The sequence below is a fragment of the Antechinus flavipes genome, chromosome 3, assembly GCF_016432865.1.
Source record: "Antechinus flavipes isolate AdamAnt ecotype Samford, QLD, Australia chromosome 3, AdamAnt_v2, whole genome shotgun sequence".
NCBI lineage: Eukaryota > Metazoa > Chordata > Mammalia > Dasyuromorphia > Dasyuridae > Antechinus > Antechinus flavipes.
The window spans coordinates 3,392,939-3,413,465 of record NC_067400.1 but is presented as its reverse complement, the minus strand read 5'-3'; the positions used below and the strand labels follow the sequence as shown (position 1 = coordinate 3,413,465).

Here is a 20,527-nt window from a genome sequence, read left to right as displayed (position 1 = left end):
GAGTGAAGGAGAGAAGCCCTGGTTACCTCTTTGATGAGAAGTTTCCAGATGGGTGTGATCTCCACGTCGATGGCATTGGGGCCACATATCAGCCTCCTGGAGAGAGTGAAGATTAATTACAGACTGCCCCACCTTGTCCTAAGCGGTGCCCCCGTTCCTCCTCTCTGAGCTCCTTCTGGAGATTATTCCCCCACCTCCCCCATTAAAATGCTCTTGCAGGAGAGAGGGCGCTGTCCAAACACCCGGTGCTAATCCAGCACCCACAATGCCGGGGCTGTGGCCTTTGCGGAGCGGGATCCCCCACAGGTGTCCGCGCTCACCAGACCTGTTTGCAGGGCCAGAGTGAATGGGCCAGGCCGGCTTGCAGGGGGCAGGGGGCACTTGGCACCTGAGGCCTTCTCCCTGGGCCTCGGAGGGTCCCTATGGGCCTCATAGAAAGGGGGCGGGCCATTTGCAGCACATGTTACTTTCTTCAAGTGAGGGACTAAGAGCCTGACATTCCCTCACACTCACACACTCATTGACTCTCTCACATACATATTAACACTCACAGACACACACACACATACATTCCCTCACACTCACACACACTCACACATTCATTGACTCTCTCACACACATATTAACACTCACAGACACACACACACATACATTCAGTCTCACTCACTCATACATTCATACACACACTAACACATACTCTCTCTCATATACACACACCCTTCTCCACATCATCAGAGAATTATGGTGGAAACCAGGGCAGTTGTGGGGCCTTAGGTCACTGCCTGGGAAATCTGTGGAGTCAGGAACCCGACACAGAGCCCTGGGTCTGACCCACAAGGACACGTGCTGATCACCCTCTGCCCTCTCCTGAAATCATCAGGCCCCCCTAAGTTGTGCTCGGCCAGGACCCCCAGAACATGTGCCACCTGTGCTTTGCCAGGACCCCTAGAACGTGTGCCTGCCGTGCCCGGCCCTGACCGGCCTGGAGATGAAGGGAGCAGAGCCGGCAGTCCCAAGCCTTTACTCCTCTGAGAGAAGGGGTTCTCCCACACTTTGATGCAGACTGGCCCAGGTAGGTCCTCTAAGGGCCAGGGCCTCGGGCACCTGCTCTGCCCTCCGGCCCTGCCCAAAGGCCAGAGTTCATTTCCTACCGGATCTCTTGCTCTTCTCTGCTCAGGCCCGACCCAAACTTCAGGTGTATCTTAGCAGCTGAGAAGCCATCCTCCAGACACCTGAAAGAACAGACAGAAGCTCTCACTGTGGTGCCGAGGGGCAGGAGCCGGGGCCTCAGGGGCAACTGCTGGAGTCTACTCACCCGACTTTCTGGAACTGCTCTTCGGAGTTGTTCCAAACATACCTGATCTTCTGCACCTGAATGCACCTCACCTGCCAAGAAAGAGCCACAGACAAGCAGTGAGAGAATGTCCTGACCGGGAGCTGGCCTGGGCATTCTGGGACCATTCTGCTTTCCTTCTTGGGACGGCTCCATGGGGCTCATGTCCTAGTGCAGGAGTGACAGGAGGGCAGTGTGGGGTGGGGGAGAGAAGGCCATCCTTAGGGTCGGGAAGACCAAGGTCAAATCCTTCTCAGGATTTGAGTCTGGGAGAGTCATTCAGCCTCTGAACCAATTGAAAAGTGCCTTTTACAGACTATGATCTCATGTTAGAAATGAAGCTAGAACTACTGGGCTTATACCCCAAAGAGATACTAAAGAAGGGAAAGGGACCTGTAGGTGCCAAAATGTTTGTGGCAGCCCTGTTTGTAGTGGCTAGAAACTGGAAAATGAATGGATGCCCATCAATTGGAGAATGGCTGGGTAACTTGTGGTATATGAACGTTATGGAATATTATTGTTCTGTAAGAAATGACCAGCAGGATGAATACAGAGAGGCTTGGAGAGACTTACATGAACTGATGCTGAGTGAAATGAGCAGAACCAGGAGATCATTATACACTTCGACAATGATATTGTATGAGGACATATTTTGATGGAAGTGGATTTCTTTGACAAAGAAACCTGAGTTTCAATTGATAAACGATGGACAAAAGCAGCTACACCCAAAGAAAGAACACTGGGAAACGAATGTGAACTATCTGCATTTTTGTTTTTCTTCCAGGGTTATTTATACCTTCTGAATCCAATTCTCCCTACGCAACAAGAGAACTGTTCGGTTCTGCAAACATATATTGTATCTAGGATATACTGCAACATATCTAACATATATAGGACTGCTTGCCATCTGGGGGAGGGGGTGGAGGGAGGGAGGGGAAAAATCGGAACAAAAACGAGTGCAAGGGATAATGTTGTAAAAAAAATTACCCTGGCATGGGTTCTGTCAATATAAAGTGATGATAAAATTAAATTAAATTAAATTAAAAATTTTAAAAATTTAAAAAAAAGAAATGAAGCCAGAACAACAAATTTAGAGACCTTACGTCCCCAAAGAGAAAACAAAATAACCACTTTTATAAGTAATCCAGTGACTTAGAGAGCCCAGAATAGTCAACTTGGACTTGTGGAAACAAAATTTCACTGAAATAGGATGATATCAAATAATTGTTCTTGAATGAATAAATGGGTGGGTGGGTGGGTGACTGAATGAATGAATGAATGACATACTCTACAAGGTCGGGGAGCTAAAGGAAATGTGGGTGCAAAGTATTCTAAGAAAACTTAGGGGTAAGAGAACATTCTCAACAGGAGAAATTTGGGAAGGTTTCCCAGAAGAGGTGGTGCCGGAGCCGAGCCCTCAGGAAGCTGGCAGCCTGTGCAAAGTGGATGGCCGTCCACTTTGCCTGGGCCCTGGGTCCAATCCACCTCTGGCATCAGCCCTCCCATCCCCAGAACAGCTAATGAGCCTTTTCCCCTCCTGCTGCTCCACCCAGAGAGACTCCACAATGCAGCCCAACACAGCAGATTGGGGTGGGAGGGGGTCGCCAGCCACAGAGTGCAAGATCCCAGAGGTCATCAAGCCTGACCTCTGCATATCAGGGAGCAGGGAGTCTAGAGTGCTTCCCCTCTCACTCAGAGGGTAGGATTCAAACCTGACCCTCCGGCAGGAGATCCAGGCATCCCCCCACTTCGCCACACTGCTTTGGGGGTACTGGGGGCAGGGAACCCCCCAGAGAACCTGTGATCCCGACGGGCCCCCCCCACATCCGTGCCCAGCACCGCTCACCTTTAACTCGGGCCTGAGGATGGCCCGATTGATGACATAATCCTCATCGGCGATGAGGGGATGGTCCGGTGTGAGGCTGACCGAGCCCTTCAGGGTGGACAGGTTGATCCACGTGACCTTTTTTCGAGAATATATTTGAAATTCATCCTGGTGAAATAGACCCCCGGCCACCAAGAAGAAAGGAAAAGGGTCAGTCAGCCCAATGGTCAGCCCAGGGGTCAGCCCAGGGGGCTTCCGCCGCGTTTCCTCTAGGTGGCCCCAAGCTTGGCGCAGGGCCTTTCTTTGTTTCCTCACTGGGCATCGCGGCCCGAGGGGCAAACACACCCAGATATAACCATCCTAGAACCCAAGTGCTCACACCTCTAGATTCCCTCAAGGTTCAGCTAGAATTCCTCTTGCCCTGGAAGCCTTCCCAGCCTTCCTTCTGATATGCCACAATCCGGTTATTACTGGTACAGAACTTGGGGCTTCTTGGCTCCCCCCGCAGATTGTGAGTCCTTCAGGAGCTTTACCTTAGCACAATTCCTGACACACAGTAGGAGTTTAATAAATGTATTTTGTCTTCACTAACTATATGATCTCATTTGCTGCTTCCCCATGTGGAAGGCTGGGAGGACAGCCCTGAGCAAGGAAGGGAACCAAAGCAAAGAGGATCCGAGCCGGCCCCTCCCTGGCAGCTGGGCCCAGAGGGCAGAGATGTGACAGTCGGGTTCGGCCCCAGGTCGGACAGCTGGGCCGCGTGAGGAGTCCGGCCTGGGGCAGGCTGGGCATCTGGGAAGATGATGGTGCCCTCCTTTGGAGAGGAGTCACATGTGTTACACACAAGTCTGAGTGGGCGTGATATAAATGTGTACCATGATAACGTACATCTCGAGGAATGCCATAAACCATAAGCCATATTGTATGTCCCATTCTAGATACTTAAGAGAAACCCAGATATAACCACTCTAGACACCCGAAGGGCAAACACACCCAGATATAACCATTCTAGACACCTGAGGGGCAAACACCCCCAGATATAACCATTCTAGAACCTAAGGGGCAAACACATTCATATATAACCATTCTAAACGCCCAAGGGGCAAACATACCCAGCTATAACCATTCTAGACACCCAAGGGGCAAACATACCCAGATATAACCATTCTAGACATCCGAGGGGCAAACACACCCATATATAACCATTCTAGACACCCGAGGAGCAAACACACCCCTATATAACCATTCTAGACACCCGAGGGGCAAACATACCCAGATATAACCATTCTAGACATCCGAGGGGCAAACACACCCATATATAGCCATTCTAGACACCCGAGGAGCAAACACACCCCTATATAACCATTCTAGACACCCGAGGGGCAAACATACCCAGATATAACCATTCTAGACATCCGAGGGGCAAACACACCCATATATAACCATTCTAGACACCCGAGGAGCAAACACACCCCTATATAACCATTCTAGAACCTAAGGGGCAAACACATTCATATATAACCATTCTAGACACCCGAAGGGCAAACACCCCCAGATATAACCATTCTAGACATCCGAGGGGCAAACACACCCATATATAACCATTCTAGACACCCGAGGAGCAAACACACCCCTATATAACCATTCTAGACACCCGAGGGGCAAACATACCCAGATATAACCATTCTAGACACCCGAGGAGCAAACACACCCCTATATAACCATTCTAGACACCCGAGGGGCAAACATACCCAGATATAACCATTCTAGACATCCGAGGGGCAAACACACCCATATATAACCATTCTAGACACCCGAGGAGCAAACACACCCAGATATAACCATTCTAGACATCCGAGGGGCAAACACATTCATATATAACCATTCTAGACACCCGAAGGGCAAACATACCCAGATATAACCATTCTAGACATCCGAGGGGCAAACACACCCATATATAACCATTCTAGACACCCGAGGAGCAAACACACCCCTATATAACCATTCTAGACACCCGAGGGGCAAACATACCCAGATATAACCATTCTAGACACCCGAGGAGCAAACACACCCCTATATAACCATTCTAGACACCCGAGGGGCAAACATACCCAGATATAACCATTCTAGACATCCGAGGGGCAAACACCCCCAGATATAACCATTCTAGATACCCGAGGAGCAAACACACCCAGATATAACCATTCTAGAACCTAAGGGGCAAACACATTCATATATAACCATTCTAGACACCCGAAGGGCAAACATACCCAGATATAACCATTCTAGACATCCGAGGGGCAAACACACCCATATATAACCGTTCTAGACACCCGAGGAGCAAACATACCCCTATATAACCATTCTAGACACCCGAAGGGCAAACACACCCAGATATAACCATTCTAGATACCCGAGGGGCAAACACCCCCAGATATAACCATTCTAGAACCTAAGGGGCAAACACACCCATATATAACCATTCTAGACACCCGAAGGCTCGCTACCACTCATATTCCTCGATTTGATGGGAAGCTTGGGGTCAGGGAAGAACTGACCTTTCCAGCATGTATCCACATAGCTGTGTATAGCATGTATCATGCACCAATATCTGCTTGCAGGGTATTATGTATAATATATCATATTATACATAATATAACTATATATATATAACTATATATATATATATATAACATAACATATAATATAGCATAGGTTTACAGCATATATATATATATATAACTATATATATATATAACTATATATATATATATATATATGCTGTAAACCTATGCTATTCCTAGGACTGTTTTAGCCACCGAAAGGACACTAACATTCCTCACTTCCAGAGGAAATATTGCCCACAGTGATGGAGTCTGAGGGACTGGGAAAAGAAGTCACCGCTCCCAAGTGAGCAACTTGTGTCTCTGTTTGTAAAAGGGAATGGAGAACTGAAGCAATTTCTGAATAATTCATAGCTTGAGCCCATTTTTATTGATCATGGCAGTAGCTTTGGCTCATTTTTGGCCTTAATTATTTGGATCATTTTCCCTTCTTTCCTGTTAGATTTCTACTACCAGAACAACTGGGTCAAGTATAAAATGATCATGTCAAAGGACAATGGAGAGGTTCCTGGTGAGTGTGAGGCTGGTTTTCACAAAAAAACAAGGGGTGATGCAGAGGAAGTGGGATAAAAGAATTATGTGATCAAAATTAAAAGAGCTGGTAACTTAGTGAAAGGAAGGGACCATAAGCCCACGTGGTCCATTGTGGAAAGAGAATTCAAGGAAGATCCCCAGCACAGTAAATAGACTTTCTTGGGGACTGTGGGGAGGACCTGGATGAAAGTCACCCAGGATGATTAGAAATTATGGGTAGAGGGCGCCTCCACATCACCAGGATGGCAGACTATATTAGTGTCTTTTAAAGCAGGTGTGGATACATTAGCCCTCCAGCTGCCATAGCTCGGTCACCACGTACACTCGACCAGCAGTTTAGATTGCAGACCCCTTTATGTTATTAAGAGTTGAGCTCCTCCCCACCAATGGCTTGCATTTTATTTGGGCTATATCGATGGCCATTTCCCATTCTGGATATTAGAGCAAGACCCTGGAGACACTCCCAAGAGTCTTTCTCCAGACCATACTTTGAGAACCACTCTTTTTTCCCAACATTCCTAAACTCCAGAGAATCTTCAGATCCCGTGAGCAGCCACATGGGGCAAATACAAATTAGCCCTGGCTCTGTTCTCCTGCCCAAAGTTTCTTCTGTTTTTTTTGACATTTCCCAAAGGCTCAGATTTAACAGGATCCTCAAACTTTCTAAGGCAATGAGAATTCCCAGAGAAGGATATTGAGCTGATCAGTACCTTTGAAGTCACCCGCCCCCCCAGGCAAAAAGCCCCCCTGGATGCTCCCAGTGTTTTATCACAGACTCCTGAGGTTTGACAAGAGAGACCAAGTGCTTGAGCCCTGACCCTAAAACTGAAAGGTTGCTCCCCTCAGAGCCAAAGGGAATTATCTGGCTAAAGAGCTTCCTTTCTCCCCAAAGAAACAGCAGCTTTCCTCTGGAGTCTTGGGTACCATGCAAATTGGTATAGCTGATACCTAAAGTGTTAGAAGTGCTGCTGTTCTCCCAACTCACTTAGGGGAAAGGGGGGATGAAGGAGTCCAGGCTGGGCAGGGAAGGGGGGAAAATCAGGGTCGCTCATTGCACAAGAAATCTGGTAGAACCAGTAATTTTTCAGAGCTCTCCTGAGCGAGAGACTGATTTACAAAGGGCTCCCCAGGTGCTTGCCCCAATCAGGGGGCATGAAACTGTCTTCCCATCTGCCAGCCCAAGTCAAACAGCTGATCCAGGCCAAGGAGGGCCTTTCGGATCCCAGCCCCAGAGTCTCCAAGCGCCCCAGGGTGCCTCTGGGGAGTGTGTGCCAGGGCAGGGAAACTCAAGAAAGAGACATTGCTTTAATTATAATACCAGGCTAAACCACACAAATCATCCCCAGCCTTTGACTCCGAATCACCAGTGAATGCAAATCATGCTATTTGCATAGAAATGTGGCATCAAAGCCAAGTCTTCATTGGTTAAAATTCAGATGTGTGTGAATAATGAATAAAAATGCCTTGAAAATGACAAAATTTAAAAAAACAATTATGGCATTTCTTATCTTTTAGAAAAATTCACCTCTTAGAAGCCCTTAATAAGAAGAGACAAGCAGGAAATAAAGTGGGTTTTGTCGAGGTCCATTTAAGCTTTTCTTTTTTTTTTTTTTTAAAGAAATGACTTAGTTAATCAGCCTCCATGATAATGAGCTGTAATCTTTCAACAGTGGGCTTGGCGATAAATCTCCAAAGCTGATTTCCAGACAGAGAGAACAGGTAGCTAGCGTCCATGCTGACAGGCACCTTCCCTAATGGGAAGTCTGGCCGCTCCAATAGTTGTGATTTGAGCTGATAAAATGCCTTTTTCAGTGTCATTTTAATGTAAATGACCTAGCTGGAGTTTTAAAACCATGGGTTCCCAAAGCATATTTTTACCCCAGGCTCTGAAAAAAGAACGTTAGGAATAATTGAGTTCTTGTCTAATTACATAAAGGCTAATTTAGAAACTCATTTATTTGGAGAGTTTCTAGCATAGCAAATCCATCCAAAATGGCACATGAGAGAAAGTAATTAAAAATTAAAGTTGAAATCAAGCTTAAGAAGTCAAGACTGAAGCAGGTTGAGACTGCTCTGATTAGTTGGAGGCAGGACAGGGAAGGAAGGCAAAACCGGGGACCTTCATGAATTTTCAAGCAAGGAGGAAGAAGACTGAAAGTCAGTGGACAGTTTTGCCTCCGGCAAAAGTCTTGTGACCTGAACCGGTTTTCTAGTCTTTCTAGTAAATGTGCCAAAAAACCACATGCCAAGCATTTTTACATCTCACCAACAAAGTCCAACAGCAAGAGAAACAAAGAGAAATTCCACTTAAAATAACTGTAGATAATGTAAAATATTTGGGAGTCTTATCTGCCAAGGCAAAGTCAGGAACTATATGAAGACAATCACAAAACACTTGCCACACAAAGTCAGATCTAACCAATTGGGAAAATATCAAGTGCTTGTGGGTGGGCTGAGCAAATCTGCTAAAAATGACAATTCTACCTAATCTATTTATTCAGTGCCATACCAATAAGACTCCCAAGAAATTATTTTACGGATTAAGAAAAAAGAAAAACAAAGTTTATCTGAAAGAACAAAAGGTCAAGAATTTCAAGGGAATTAATGAAAAAAATTGCCCGTGAAAGTAACCTAGCTGTGTCAGCCTTAAAGCAATGGTCATCAAAACCATTTGGTACTGGCTAAAAAATAGAGTGGCTGATCAGTGGAATAGATTAGGACAAAATAGTCAATGACTAGAGTAATCTAGTGTTTGACAACCCAAAAACCCCAGCTTTGGGGATAAGAACTAGCTATTTGACAAAAACTGCTGAGAAAATTGCAAATAAGTATGGCAGAAACTAGGCATTGACCCCCACCTAACACCATATACCAAGATAAGGTCAAAATGGATTCGTGATCTAGATATAAAGAGTGATATTGTAAGCAAATTAGAAGGACAAAGGGGGGTTTACCCCACAGATCCGTGGAGAAGAAACTGGAGTATATTATTGAGTACAAAAAAGATAATTTTTATTATATTAACTTAAAAGGGTTTTGTGCAAACAAAACCAATGCAAACAAGATTAGAAGGGAAGCAATAAACTGGGGGAAATTTTTCAGTCAAGGGTTCTGATAAAAGTCTCATTTCTAAAATATAAAGAGAATTAAGTCAAATTTAAGAGAATTCAAGCTATTCTCCACTTGATAAATAGTCAAAGGATATGAATAAACAAATTTCAGATGATGAAATTGAAACTATTTCTAGTCATATGAAAAGGTGTTTCAAATCATTATTGATCAGAAAAGTATGAATTAAGACAACTCTGAGATACCACAACACACCAGTCAAGATTGGCTAAGATGACAGGAAAAGATAATGATGAATGTTGGAGGGGATGTGGGAGAACTGGGACACTGATACATTGTTGGTGGAGTTATGAGTGGATCCAACCATTCTGGAGAAGGGAAAGGGGGAGGGGGAAAGGAGAAGAGGGTGGAAAGAAAGTGGTGGGAGGGGAACCCTGGTTTTGTGAAGAGGATGGCAGTCAAGATCTGAGCCCTGATCAGAAAGAACATTGTAGTACCTACAGGGCTGACTATATTTGGAGATGGTTAGAGCTGGATTCAAATTCTACTTGAATTTGAGCTGATAGGCTCTAGTTCTGTGACTCTGGGAAAATCACAAAGACGCCCTAATTTCTACTTCTTTGGCTCCAAAGGGAGCTCGAAGCAATGGTTTCTGCTGTCTCTTCACATGTAAATCTATGATCTGTGACCTGACAAACAGGAAAAGTTTTGAGTTTAAGCCTGGCAATAGACCAACGTCAACTTTCAAAGGACTAGCAGAGGGCAGGGAAGAGCCTGGTAATCCAGCCACCAGATGAGGAGGTTCTCAGTGATCCCCGGTTAGACAGAAAATAGACAGCAAGGTGCTCTCAGAACTCAGTGCTCCCTCCAGCTTCCAAGTCCCTGCTGCATACATAGAGCAGGACAGGGACACGTGGTTACAGACTGAGCTGAACTGCTGGTCATCCAAAGATAACCACGTCATGGCCGTAGCCTGTTCTAGCAGTTTCAGAGAAATGAACTCGGGCCATGCAAGGACTGCAGCCAGATGGAGAGAGCATCCATCTGCTCCTCATGAAAAGTAGGCTCCAGGAATCAGCAGAGACGCTTTGGGGCTCACTCAAAGTCGACAGGAGACATCAGGCCGGGTTCTGGGCTGCTCACAGAACTCCAGGTGAGTGGGAGAGAGAGACCCGGTCTTAGGGGAAGGAGGAAGGGGGGATTCTCCCAAGCATCGAACTTCAGTGACTCACAAGCTCGGTGGGAGCCAGAGCAGCCCCAAGCAGCAAGGTGAGCTCCAGCTTCACTGGGCAAGGCATCGATGCCAGGCCTGAGGGGAGGAGAACAATTGTGGTCAGCCCGGGTCAAGCTACACTCAGGGCAGCAGCTCTGGCACCAAGGATGTTCCCACACTGGAACACCTCCAGAGGAGGGAGGCCACGGTGGCGAGGTTGGGCCAGACCAGGAGCCATTAGAGGAACCATGGGCGGCATTGAGTCCTGAGCCAGGAAATCGGGGGAGATGGGGGGCAGACAGAACAGCCACAGGAAGGGGTTTGAAGAAGGGAAGTCCGGCAGAGGAAGGACCAGAGTCATTCTGTTTAACCCCAGAGGGAAGAAGCAGGAATAAACTTTCACAAAAGTGAAAGTTGAAAGAGAACAATGTGTGTGTGTGGGGGGGGGAAGGAGATTAAATAAATGTGTAGGGATGTTACAGAATTGTATTCTTTGGGGTAAAGGCTGGATTGGATGTCTGAGACTAAGCCTGGCCAAATCACTTAATCTCCTTATTTGTAAAATAATAGCAGCTACTCCACTGCCCTGGTGAGGATCCTGTAAGAGTATATTGTTCAAATCTTATAATTTGCGGCTTCTAATCAGAGCTCCCCATTAAAGCACCACGCCCTGTAATACTCGGATTTCAGTGCAAAGGTGAGCTGGGAGAAGTGCTCATTGCCCCTTAGGCTTGCTCTTCTCAAGGTGAGATCCTCCTGAGCCTTCTGTTAATCCTCACATAATAATATTAATAATGATGTCGATGATGACAGTGGCATTTCTGATGGTTTTAGATTGGCAAAGATTTCTTTACAAATATGACTCATGATCAATTCTGAGGGACGCGGCTCGACTCAACAATGAGACGATCCAAACCAGTTCCAATGGGTCAGAATGAAGAGGACCAGCTACACCCAGAGAGGGAACTCTGGGAAATGGGTATGGACCACGACAGAGCATTTGCACGCTTTCTGTTGTTCTTTGCTTGCATTTTGATTTTTCTTCCCAGGTTATTTTTACCTTCTTTCTAAATCTGATTTTTCTTGTGTAACAAGACAACTGTAGAAATATGTACACGTATATTGTATTTAACAGCAATATACTTTTTGTATTTGTATTTTGTTTTTCTTCCCAGGTTATTTTTATCTTTTTTCTAAATCCGATTTTTCTTGTGCAACAAGATAACTGTATAAATATGTATGCACATATTGTATTTAACATATACTTTAACATATTTAACATGTATGAGACTACTTGCCATCTGGGGGAGGGGATGGAGGGAAGGAGAGGAAAAGTTGGAACAGAAGTTTTTGCAAGGGTCAATGTTGAAAAATTACCCATGCATGAGTTTTGTATATAAAAAGCTATAATAATAAAAAATTATTTTAAAAAAACCAAATATGAACTCATATGGTTCAAGATGAGGCCCCTGGGAATTGAGTGCTATTATTACTCCCATTTTACAGATGAGGAAACTGAGGTAGACCGTAGTTAGATGACTTGTCCAGGGTCACATACCTATTAGGTGGCTGTGGCAGGATTTGAACTCAAGTTCACCATGTTATTCACAGTATTGTATTATATGAACCTAAGGACTGGCTTGGTTCTTCGTACAATTCCCCCTCATACTCCTGCTCTAGGACCTCAGCACAGACCCTCAGGTGTGGTCTGCTCAGGGGCAACTCAGGGCAGCACAGGCCCCTCCCCATTCCTGTGGCTATGGAAGATTAGGAGTTCTCTTGGCTCCCCATCACATTGTTGGCTTGTTGGCTAATAGAAGCAAATCTTCCTTCTTCACTGGGGGGTTCTGGGAGCAAATCCATAGTCTGGTCTCAGAAAGCAGCCCGAGCCTGGCAGAGGGCAGGGAAGAGCAGTGGCGGGAGCCTCCCATGGCCCATGGCCGCTCGGCGGGTCAGCCAAGAGGAGGCCACTGGGCCGGACCTGCCGACCTCACTCCTGATTCTAGAGAGGGCCCCAGGTGCTCCCTCCGGCCCTGGGAGCTGCTTGCCATGGTCACCCATGGGACCGGATCCACAAAATTCTCACACTCATCCAGAAGGAGGTGTCCCTGGTCCCCGGCACTCAGCATGAGGGGGAAGTGGGTACAAGGTAAAAGCGCATTTGGGGTTAGCTCCAGAACGAGAGGGCCTGGGTTCAAGCCCCACCTCTGGCTTTTGCGACCATGAGACTGGCAAGGTTCAGACTCCAAGCATTTCATCAGCTCCCCAACAACAGCCAGAGCCCCTGGACTCAATCCCGGCAGACTCCTCGGAAGCAGAAGTCAGGGACCATTCTCGTGGGCCTCCAGCACCTCCTCCCACAGCTGGAAGCAGCAAGGCTGCCTGGGAGGACGCTTCCAAAGCAACTCCCTTTTCTCCTGGGCCCTCCTGGCTGAGGCCTGAGCCCGGCCACCTGGTCGGGGCTTGCGGGGCGCCCGCCATCCTGTGTGACCCGCCAGGGCCTCTGGGGACTGAAGTCTCTGTGGGCCGCTGGGCTCCCTCCGCACTCCCAGCTTCCCCCAACCTGTGCCAGTAGCAGGATAAGGGGATGGGGAAAGCCTAAGCACAAACGCCAGGTATGGCCGGATGAAGGCAGGGGATGGCAGGGACGGCGGGGACGGCCACAGTGGCCGGGACCAAGAAACCAGGATAGAGAGTTTGGAGCCAGTGGGAGGACAGGCTGCCAGGCAGCTGTGGCCAGGCAAGGATGAGCCGTCCCGCCTCTGCCTGCCTGAGCGCTATTGCTGCCGTGCTCCCTGCTCATCCTCCTGATGCTGGGCTGTGAGCCTCAGGAGCAAGAGGGGCCTGGACCCTTCCTGTAAATGGGAACCCGCCTGCACCGCTCAGGAGCCAGCTTCCAGCCCTGCCTCTGCCTCTGGGCCAGGATGGGAGCCCCCACCCCTCAGTTCCCTCCCCCCCTTCAGAGCCCACCATCTCCCAGCCCTCCTCCCTCCCCTCCCCCCCTTGCTAACCCCCAGCTTCTGAAGATGAACGTCAGTGCCCCCCTTCCCCAGCGTCCAAGCACAGCCCCGGGGCACCTACCGTGGTCCTGAGGAGGACAACGTCGGCTTCTCTGAGGGTGCACGGGACGCAGTGGGCCCACACGCTCCAGGCCGGGCGCCAGTAAAACACCAAGGGCAGGATCCCACAGGAAAACACGTAGCCCACGATGCAGAGAGTCCTCCGGCAGCCTTCCGTCTGGTAACCAAATATCTCCTGAAACACAAGCCAAAGGCCCATCCGTGACCTGTGCGGGACAGAAAACCCCCCCTTCCCCACACTATTTCCCTGGAGCCTCCGGTGTGCCCATTTTCCAGATGAAGAAACTGAGGCTGAAGTGAAGGGGCTCTAAGATCCCTCTGCAGAACCCTCCATGCCCCCTTGCAAGCGAATTCTCCCAGCGCTCTGTGCCTCTGCCCTTCATTTGGAAGAATTGTCCCGAGCTCCCGATCTTGTGTCCGATTGACAAGAACCCAGGGCGTGAATCCCGCGGCTTCTCTCCCTCGCTGCAAGTTTCCCAAACTGATTTCTGCGCCCTTGGGTGAGCGCCAGTGACCCCCCCCAACCAAGTCCTTCTCCTCTTAGGGGGGCACTTCCTGAGTCACTGGGGCCAAGGTAACGGGGCGGTTGGCAGCGCGGGGCCCCTCACTGGCTTTGCTGTGTCCCGCCCCCTCCCAGGTCCCTCCCAGACCTGTCGGTTCCCTGTGCTCCCAGTTCTCTCCCCCTCCCCCCCACCAAAGAGCTACCAGCTCTCCGAGCTCCCAGCTTCCCCCCAGAGCAACAGCTCTCCGCGCTCCCAACTCCTCCCCAGAATAGTGTCTCTCCGTGCTCCCAGCTCCTCCCCAGAACAGCGGCTCTCTGCTCTCCCAGCTACCCTCCAGAGCTGCTGGCTCTCTGCGCTCCCAGCTTCCTTTGCCCTATTTGGTGTCTTCCCCAGCCAGCTGTTCTGCTGTACCAGCTTCCCAGAGACTCCTCCTTCAGACCAACTCCAGCTTTTGCTGCTTCTTTTTAAAAAATAACTCCTCAGAGTCCCCTTCTCTCAAGACTTCCAGCGTTGGTGCATCTCCTGCCCCTCTGTGGCAGCCCTCAATGAGCAGGCTCTCCAACAGTGGCCGTGGCCAATGGGGCCTCCATCACTGGCCTCTGGGGTGGGGCCCTCCTGTCCCCCATGCCTGGAAGGCTCTCTGTGCACCTGGACATTCTGGCTTCCCTCCTAGACCCACCTGCTCCCCCCACCCCGTTCCCACTGCTCCTACCCTGGAGGCTGCCTTTCAATGGGTCTGGCTCTATCTTTACATATGGAGTTACTGGCATGTATTCTTCCTGCCTCCCTCCGCTCACTGAAATGAGAGGAAGGACCTTCCCTTGTAGCCGGTCCTTGGCAAGTTGGGAGCTCTTCATAAATGCATGTTGGTTGACTGACTAGTGGATTCTAAATGGACTGGCTGGCTCTCTGAGGTCAGGCTCAAAGCCCGAAAGATAGATAGAGAGAGAGAGAGAGAGAGAGAGAGAGAGAGAGAGAGAGAGAGAGAGACAGACAGACAGACAGACATCTTGACAAGACCCAGCTGAGCATGAACTCTGTAGGACAGTCTTGGAGAGCCCAAGATCCACTCAACCACAGAGAGCAGATGTAACTAGTAATAATACTCCAATGCTTGGCCAGCCAATCAAGCTTCCTCTCCCAGAGCCCCCTGCCATCCTATGGAGATGTGACCTTGAAGGCCCAGTGAAGAGAGTGCTGGGCCTGCAAATAAGAAGATCTGAGTTCAAATATGATCTCATTCTTCTAAGCCAGCTATGTGATGCCAGGCAGGTCACTTACCTTTGTCTGTCTCAGTTTATTCATCTGTCAAATGAGGGTGATAATAGTGCCTGCCTTCCAGGGTGATTGTAAAGCCCTTAGTGCAACACCTAGGACATAGCAGGCACTTAATAGATGTTTTCTTTCTTTCTTTCCTTGTCAACAAGATCAAGAGCAGAGGAGCTCTACCTGGATTGCCATGTCAAGCTGGGAATCTGCCTGGAATATTCAGAAAGGCTCATCCCAGAAGGATGGATGCCAGATGCTGAACAACCCCTGAAAACATCAACTAAGGGGAAGGGCTTGTGACTTGAGTGAGTGGGTGGGATCTACCGCAGCCTTGAGGTGCTGGGTATTTCAAGGGACTTTTAAAAACATGGCACTAGCCAAGGTGCCTTCCCCCTCCTGCATGCCCTAGAGAGTCAAATGCTTGGGGAGCCTCTGAAAGGGCTTCTCTGTCTTCTGGAGTTGCCCCCTCTGCTCCCTTTACCCTCTGCCTTTACTGAAATCCTAGATGGGGGCATGTAGGGAGGGAGCGAACTGTTCATTGTGGGGCAGGAAACAGTAATGGGAGCATATGGAGCAATTGTAGCACAGGATGCTCCACAAATGTTGTTATACTATTGAATTGTTGAGTTAAATAAAATGGACTCGTGGAGATCCTGCCCTGGAGAGCATGGAGATCCTCTGAGGATTTAAGAAGTAGCTAGATAGATAGATAGATAGATAGACAGACAGATAGATAGATACATAGATAGATACATAGGTAGATACATAGATGCAAACATTAGATATATACATAGATACATTGATAGCTACATAGATACATAGATAGATATAGATATATGCATATGTATATGTATGTATGTATGGAGTATCCCAAAAAAGTCTTGACGCAACTTTGAAGGTCAATAGCTTAATTAATAACAATAATAATAAATCACCAAATAGAGCTTTAATAATAGCGTTTGACCGCACTAAGATTTTGAGGATGCCCTGAGCGACAACGGAAGTTAGTGCCAAGTATCTCCCTCTGAGCAGCATCAGCAAGAAGGCTAGCCAAGACACGCAGCCAGCTCTATAGGCTCCAAGGCTGCCTCAGTTCAGGGGTTATGAGACCATCACGACTTTTTCATTGTAGCAGCTAATTGTCGACTGAGGGGTCTCCCCTCCCCTTTCTCTAACCCAGCACCATTTGTATTACTACAGTGAAGGGGGATAAGTACCTACTGTGTGCCAGGTATTATGCTAAGCACTTTACAAATATTTCATTCAATCCTCATCACAGTTCTGTGAAATAGATGCTTTTATTCTAATTTTACAAGTGAGGAAACAGAGGCAGGCAGAAGTAGTTACTTTTCCAGAGTCACACAGCTCTGAGACCTGTCTCCAGGCCTAGCAAAGGTCCCTCCTTTGAACCACCTAACTGCTTCTAAGCAAGAGGCTGCTTCCTGCTTTTTGACTCTTAGAAGGATAGTAAAATCCCCGAGTCCAAGTGGACTCATCCCCCAGGTAGCTCCTAAAGGCATCGTGGCACCTTCTGGCTGCTTACCGTTCTGTCTGGTTATTTTTAATTGAGTAGATGACTATGTCAGAAGAACAGCTAATTATGGAGCGTGCAGGATGAACTTGCAGGATACAGGAAAAATCCAGTGTTGTGAGCAAATAGAACTGAGTTTTCTATTACATTACTGGAATACATCATCATCACTGCACTACATGGCAAAATTCAGAAATTAGATAAAACCCTAACTCACAACTCTTTCGTTTTATTGGTAATCCATTCCAGGAACCAGAGGGGAGAAGGACAGTAGAGTGTTTGGCACACAGTGGGCACTTAATAAATGACACAGTAGAAAGAATTTGGGTAAAGAGCAATTGTGGAAAAAAATAAAAAATGATGCTGTTATTTGAGAAAACCACAAACTCTTTAACCAGGGAGAAGAAATAAATAAATGAAGTTTGGTAAACAGACCCCAAGTCTGACATTAAGGCATAATATATGATGGTTAAGGGAAATTCAATTATCCAGGTGCCTGCTAGAACACACACACACTCTCTCTCTCTCTCTCTCTCTCTCTCTCTCTCTCTCTCTCTCTGTCTTTCTCCCTCTCTCTTTCTCTTTCTCTCTGTCTCTCTGTCTGTCTCTCTCTGTCTCTGTCTCTCTCTCTGACTCTCTGTCTCTCTGTTTCTCTCTCTGTCTCTGTCTCTGTGTGTGTGTGTGTCTCTTTCTCTCTGTCTCTCTCTCTTTCTGTCTCTTTCTCTCTCTCTCTGTCTGTCTCTCTCTTTCTCTCTCTGTCTGTGTGTGTGTGTGTGTGTGTTTCCATCTCTCTCTCCCTCTCTTGTTCCCTCTCCCTCTTTCTCTCTTCCCCCCAAGCAGAGAATATAATTTCTCAACTTGCCTTAATGATGATTTCATCCCTCTGAGAGAAATTATTATTTCTCTCATCTATTAATAACCATTAATTAGGACTAATGAACTTTCCACTTTCTCATCCAGAACTCAACCATAGTGGGAAGTCTTGGGCAGGACTTACACAATTAGGAAGATCTAATCAAAGAGAGTAATGAAATTCGAAGTTTAGGTGAATGGGCAGATAGCTGCTCATTGTATTACCCAGAAAGGTCTGGGGAAATATAGATTCTCCCTTTTGTCAGATAAGTGATGTGGATTTTGAGAAGTGTTTGTGACCAAGACAAGGTATTCCTTCTTACCCCCCCCCCATTGGAATAAGCCCCCTTGTCATTATAATATTCATCTCTCATTACTTATTAACCAATCAGAGTTGATTTCCACTCTCAGGTGCACCCCCTTTTCAAAAGACTATAAATACCGAAGGTTTGCCGAGCTCTGTCTCCTTGTTCACCAAGGGGAACGTTGGGCTTATTTTGTTCACTGCTTTCTAAGTGTAGTTAATAAAATTGATGATAATTTACCCAGAAACTCCATCTCCCAGAAATCTTCAATTGTCACATCTCAAAAGGTAAAGGAACCCACAAGAGTAGATGATATTCTGGACCTAATCCTGGCCAACAAGGAAGAATGGCTCATGGGTCACAGTCACAAAGCATTTTTAAGTACCCACTGTGTGTCAGGATTGTGGCAAGGATTCACCGAAAAGCAAAAACACAGTCCCGCCCCTTGAGGCACTCATGGTCTAGTGGGGCATCACTGGGATGGAAAAATAGGAACACTGGGGGGCTTCTCACAGCAGCCAAGAGTGGTCTGATTAGGCTATTTGTCTAATGAAAATGTCAAATGGTTCAGAAAAAAAGCTAAGGGCCTCATATCATGTAGGAAAAGTCAGCTGGGAAGAGCAGGAAGCTCTCATCCTGGAGAAACAAGGAGGTTCTTAAGGTGCCAACAGAGGCCCACAAAGGTGCCCAGCCTGGGGTGGGTGACACAATGAGCCCTAGCATCTCCTTCCTTGTCTCTGAATTCTCTGCCAAGGCGCCCATCTCGGGGATACGGACAGATTGGCCAGTGGGCTTTCCCCTGTCGGGGACCCTGAGAGGCTGCGGAGAACAGAGAAGGTGTCCAGGAATCAGAGCAGGGGCGCTAATAGCTAACACATAGCACATGAATATGTATGCACAGGTTGTGCACGCACACACATGCACAAATTGTCATCATTGGATCCACACGAGAGCCCTGGGAGGCAAGCGCTGGTGAGAAAACCGAGTCAGAACCCAGTTTGGGGACATAACTTGTGTCTGAGGCAAGATTCAAACCAGGGCTTTCTGCCTCCAAGTTCCAGGCTCTATCTGCTGCTCCACCTAGTTGCTAAGAAGTTACCTACCCATTTTCAAAAAAAAGAAAAGAAAAGGAGGAGGAGAGGAGAAAGAGGAGAAGGAGGAAGAGGAAGAGGAGGAAGAGGAGAAGGAGGAAGAAGAGGAGGAGGAGGAGGAGGAGGAGGAGGAGGAGGAGGAGGAGGAGGAGGAGGAGGAGGAGGAGGAGGAGGAGGAGGAAGAAAAGGAGAAGAACTAAACTAAAGAGTTTGTCTCTTCCATGGCTCTGAACACCTTAAACCTTCATGAAGAGTGGGATTGATTGGAAGGCTGCGTGCCGGCAGTGGGCAGCCGTGGCAGCAAACGTAGCTATGGGCCCCCAGACCATACTTCCTTCCAGGTCCAGCCCTGAGCCTCACAAACAGCCACCGAAGCACAGATCTGACCCGCCACCCCCGCTCCTTGAACTTCCCCAGCTCCCCATCACTGCCAGCATCCAACTCCTCCATCTGGAGCTGGAAGCTCTTCCCCAGCTCCGCTTTTCATCTCCACACTTGTCCCACATGAGCTTGGTCCACGTACTCTACAGTGAGGCCACAAGACCATCCCTCGGGGATGCTCCACCATCCCCCTCCCATCAGCAGACTAGACCTTGTCCATGCTCACATTGAGTCCTCTGCAGTTCCCTAAAGAGTTTCTAGTCCCCTTCACCCCCTCCTCCATAATGTCTACTCTCCAATGGACTCTCAGCCAAACGTTTGGACAAAAATACGCAAGCTCATGGCTCAAAGTTCCACTTGCAGAGGGCAGGGAGTGGGCAGCCCCGGGCCCCCCTCGCAGAGGGCAGGGAACAGGCAGCCCCGGGCCCCCCTCGCAGAGGGCAGGGAGCAGGCAGCCCTGGGCCCCCCTCGCAGAGGGCAGGGAGCGGGCAGTGGGAGCACCAGAGGCTGGAGGAGGTCGCCACCCTTCCCGTTGGGACAACAGGTCCGTGCCATGTCCGTGTAGAAACGCTCTGCAGGCGCCCAAATGGTTTTCCTTCGCAGCTCAAGCCGGGATTTTATTTCCTTGCTGTGTTGATGATCTGGAGCCGAAACTCCTGCCCGGCTGAGCCAGTCTCCCTGCCCAAAGGCAGCCAGTCGCACAGGCCCGGGCCCGCCGTGCCTGCGGTTACTATCGCCCGCCCTCTGGACCCCCGCCACCTCTGGGCCGCTCCACGAGGGCTGGGCCAGGGCAGCCTCTGGAACGCACCTGTAACAGGTGCCTCCCTGGCCCCTCACAAGAGGCCTCCTGGGATGCCCGGGCAGATTGCAGAGCCTGAGAGAGCTTCACTTCCTTCCTACGGGTTGGAACCAGAGAG

The 20,527-nt window shown here is 48.3% G+C and overlaps 1 protein-coding gene across 3 annotated transcripts in view; it reads right to left on the bottom strand.

Annotated features, from left to right (window-relative positions):
- Window positions 1–20,527, bottom strand: part of ATP13A4 (ATPase 13A4) — a 75,809-nt gene that overhangs the window by 46,108 nt on the left and 9,174 nt on the right. For all 3 annotated transcript variants that reach the window (XM_051991612.1, XM_051991611.1, XM_051991613.1), the window contains exons 2-6: window positions 13,680–13,853; window positions 3,180–3,326; window positions 1,316–1,386; window positions 1,152–1,232; window positions 27–96 (exon numbers count right to left, since the gene is read on the bottom strand). In XM_051991612.1, the coding sequence (XP_051847572.1) occupies window positions 27–96; window positions 1,152–1,232; window positions 1,316–1,386; window positions 3,180–3,326; window positions 13,680–13,853 (543 nt within the window). The remainder of the gene's footprint in view (window positions 1–26; window positions 97–1,151; window positions 1,233–1,315; window positions 1,387–3,179; window positions 3,327–13,679; window positions 13,854–20,527) is intronic.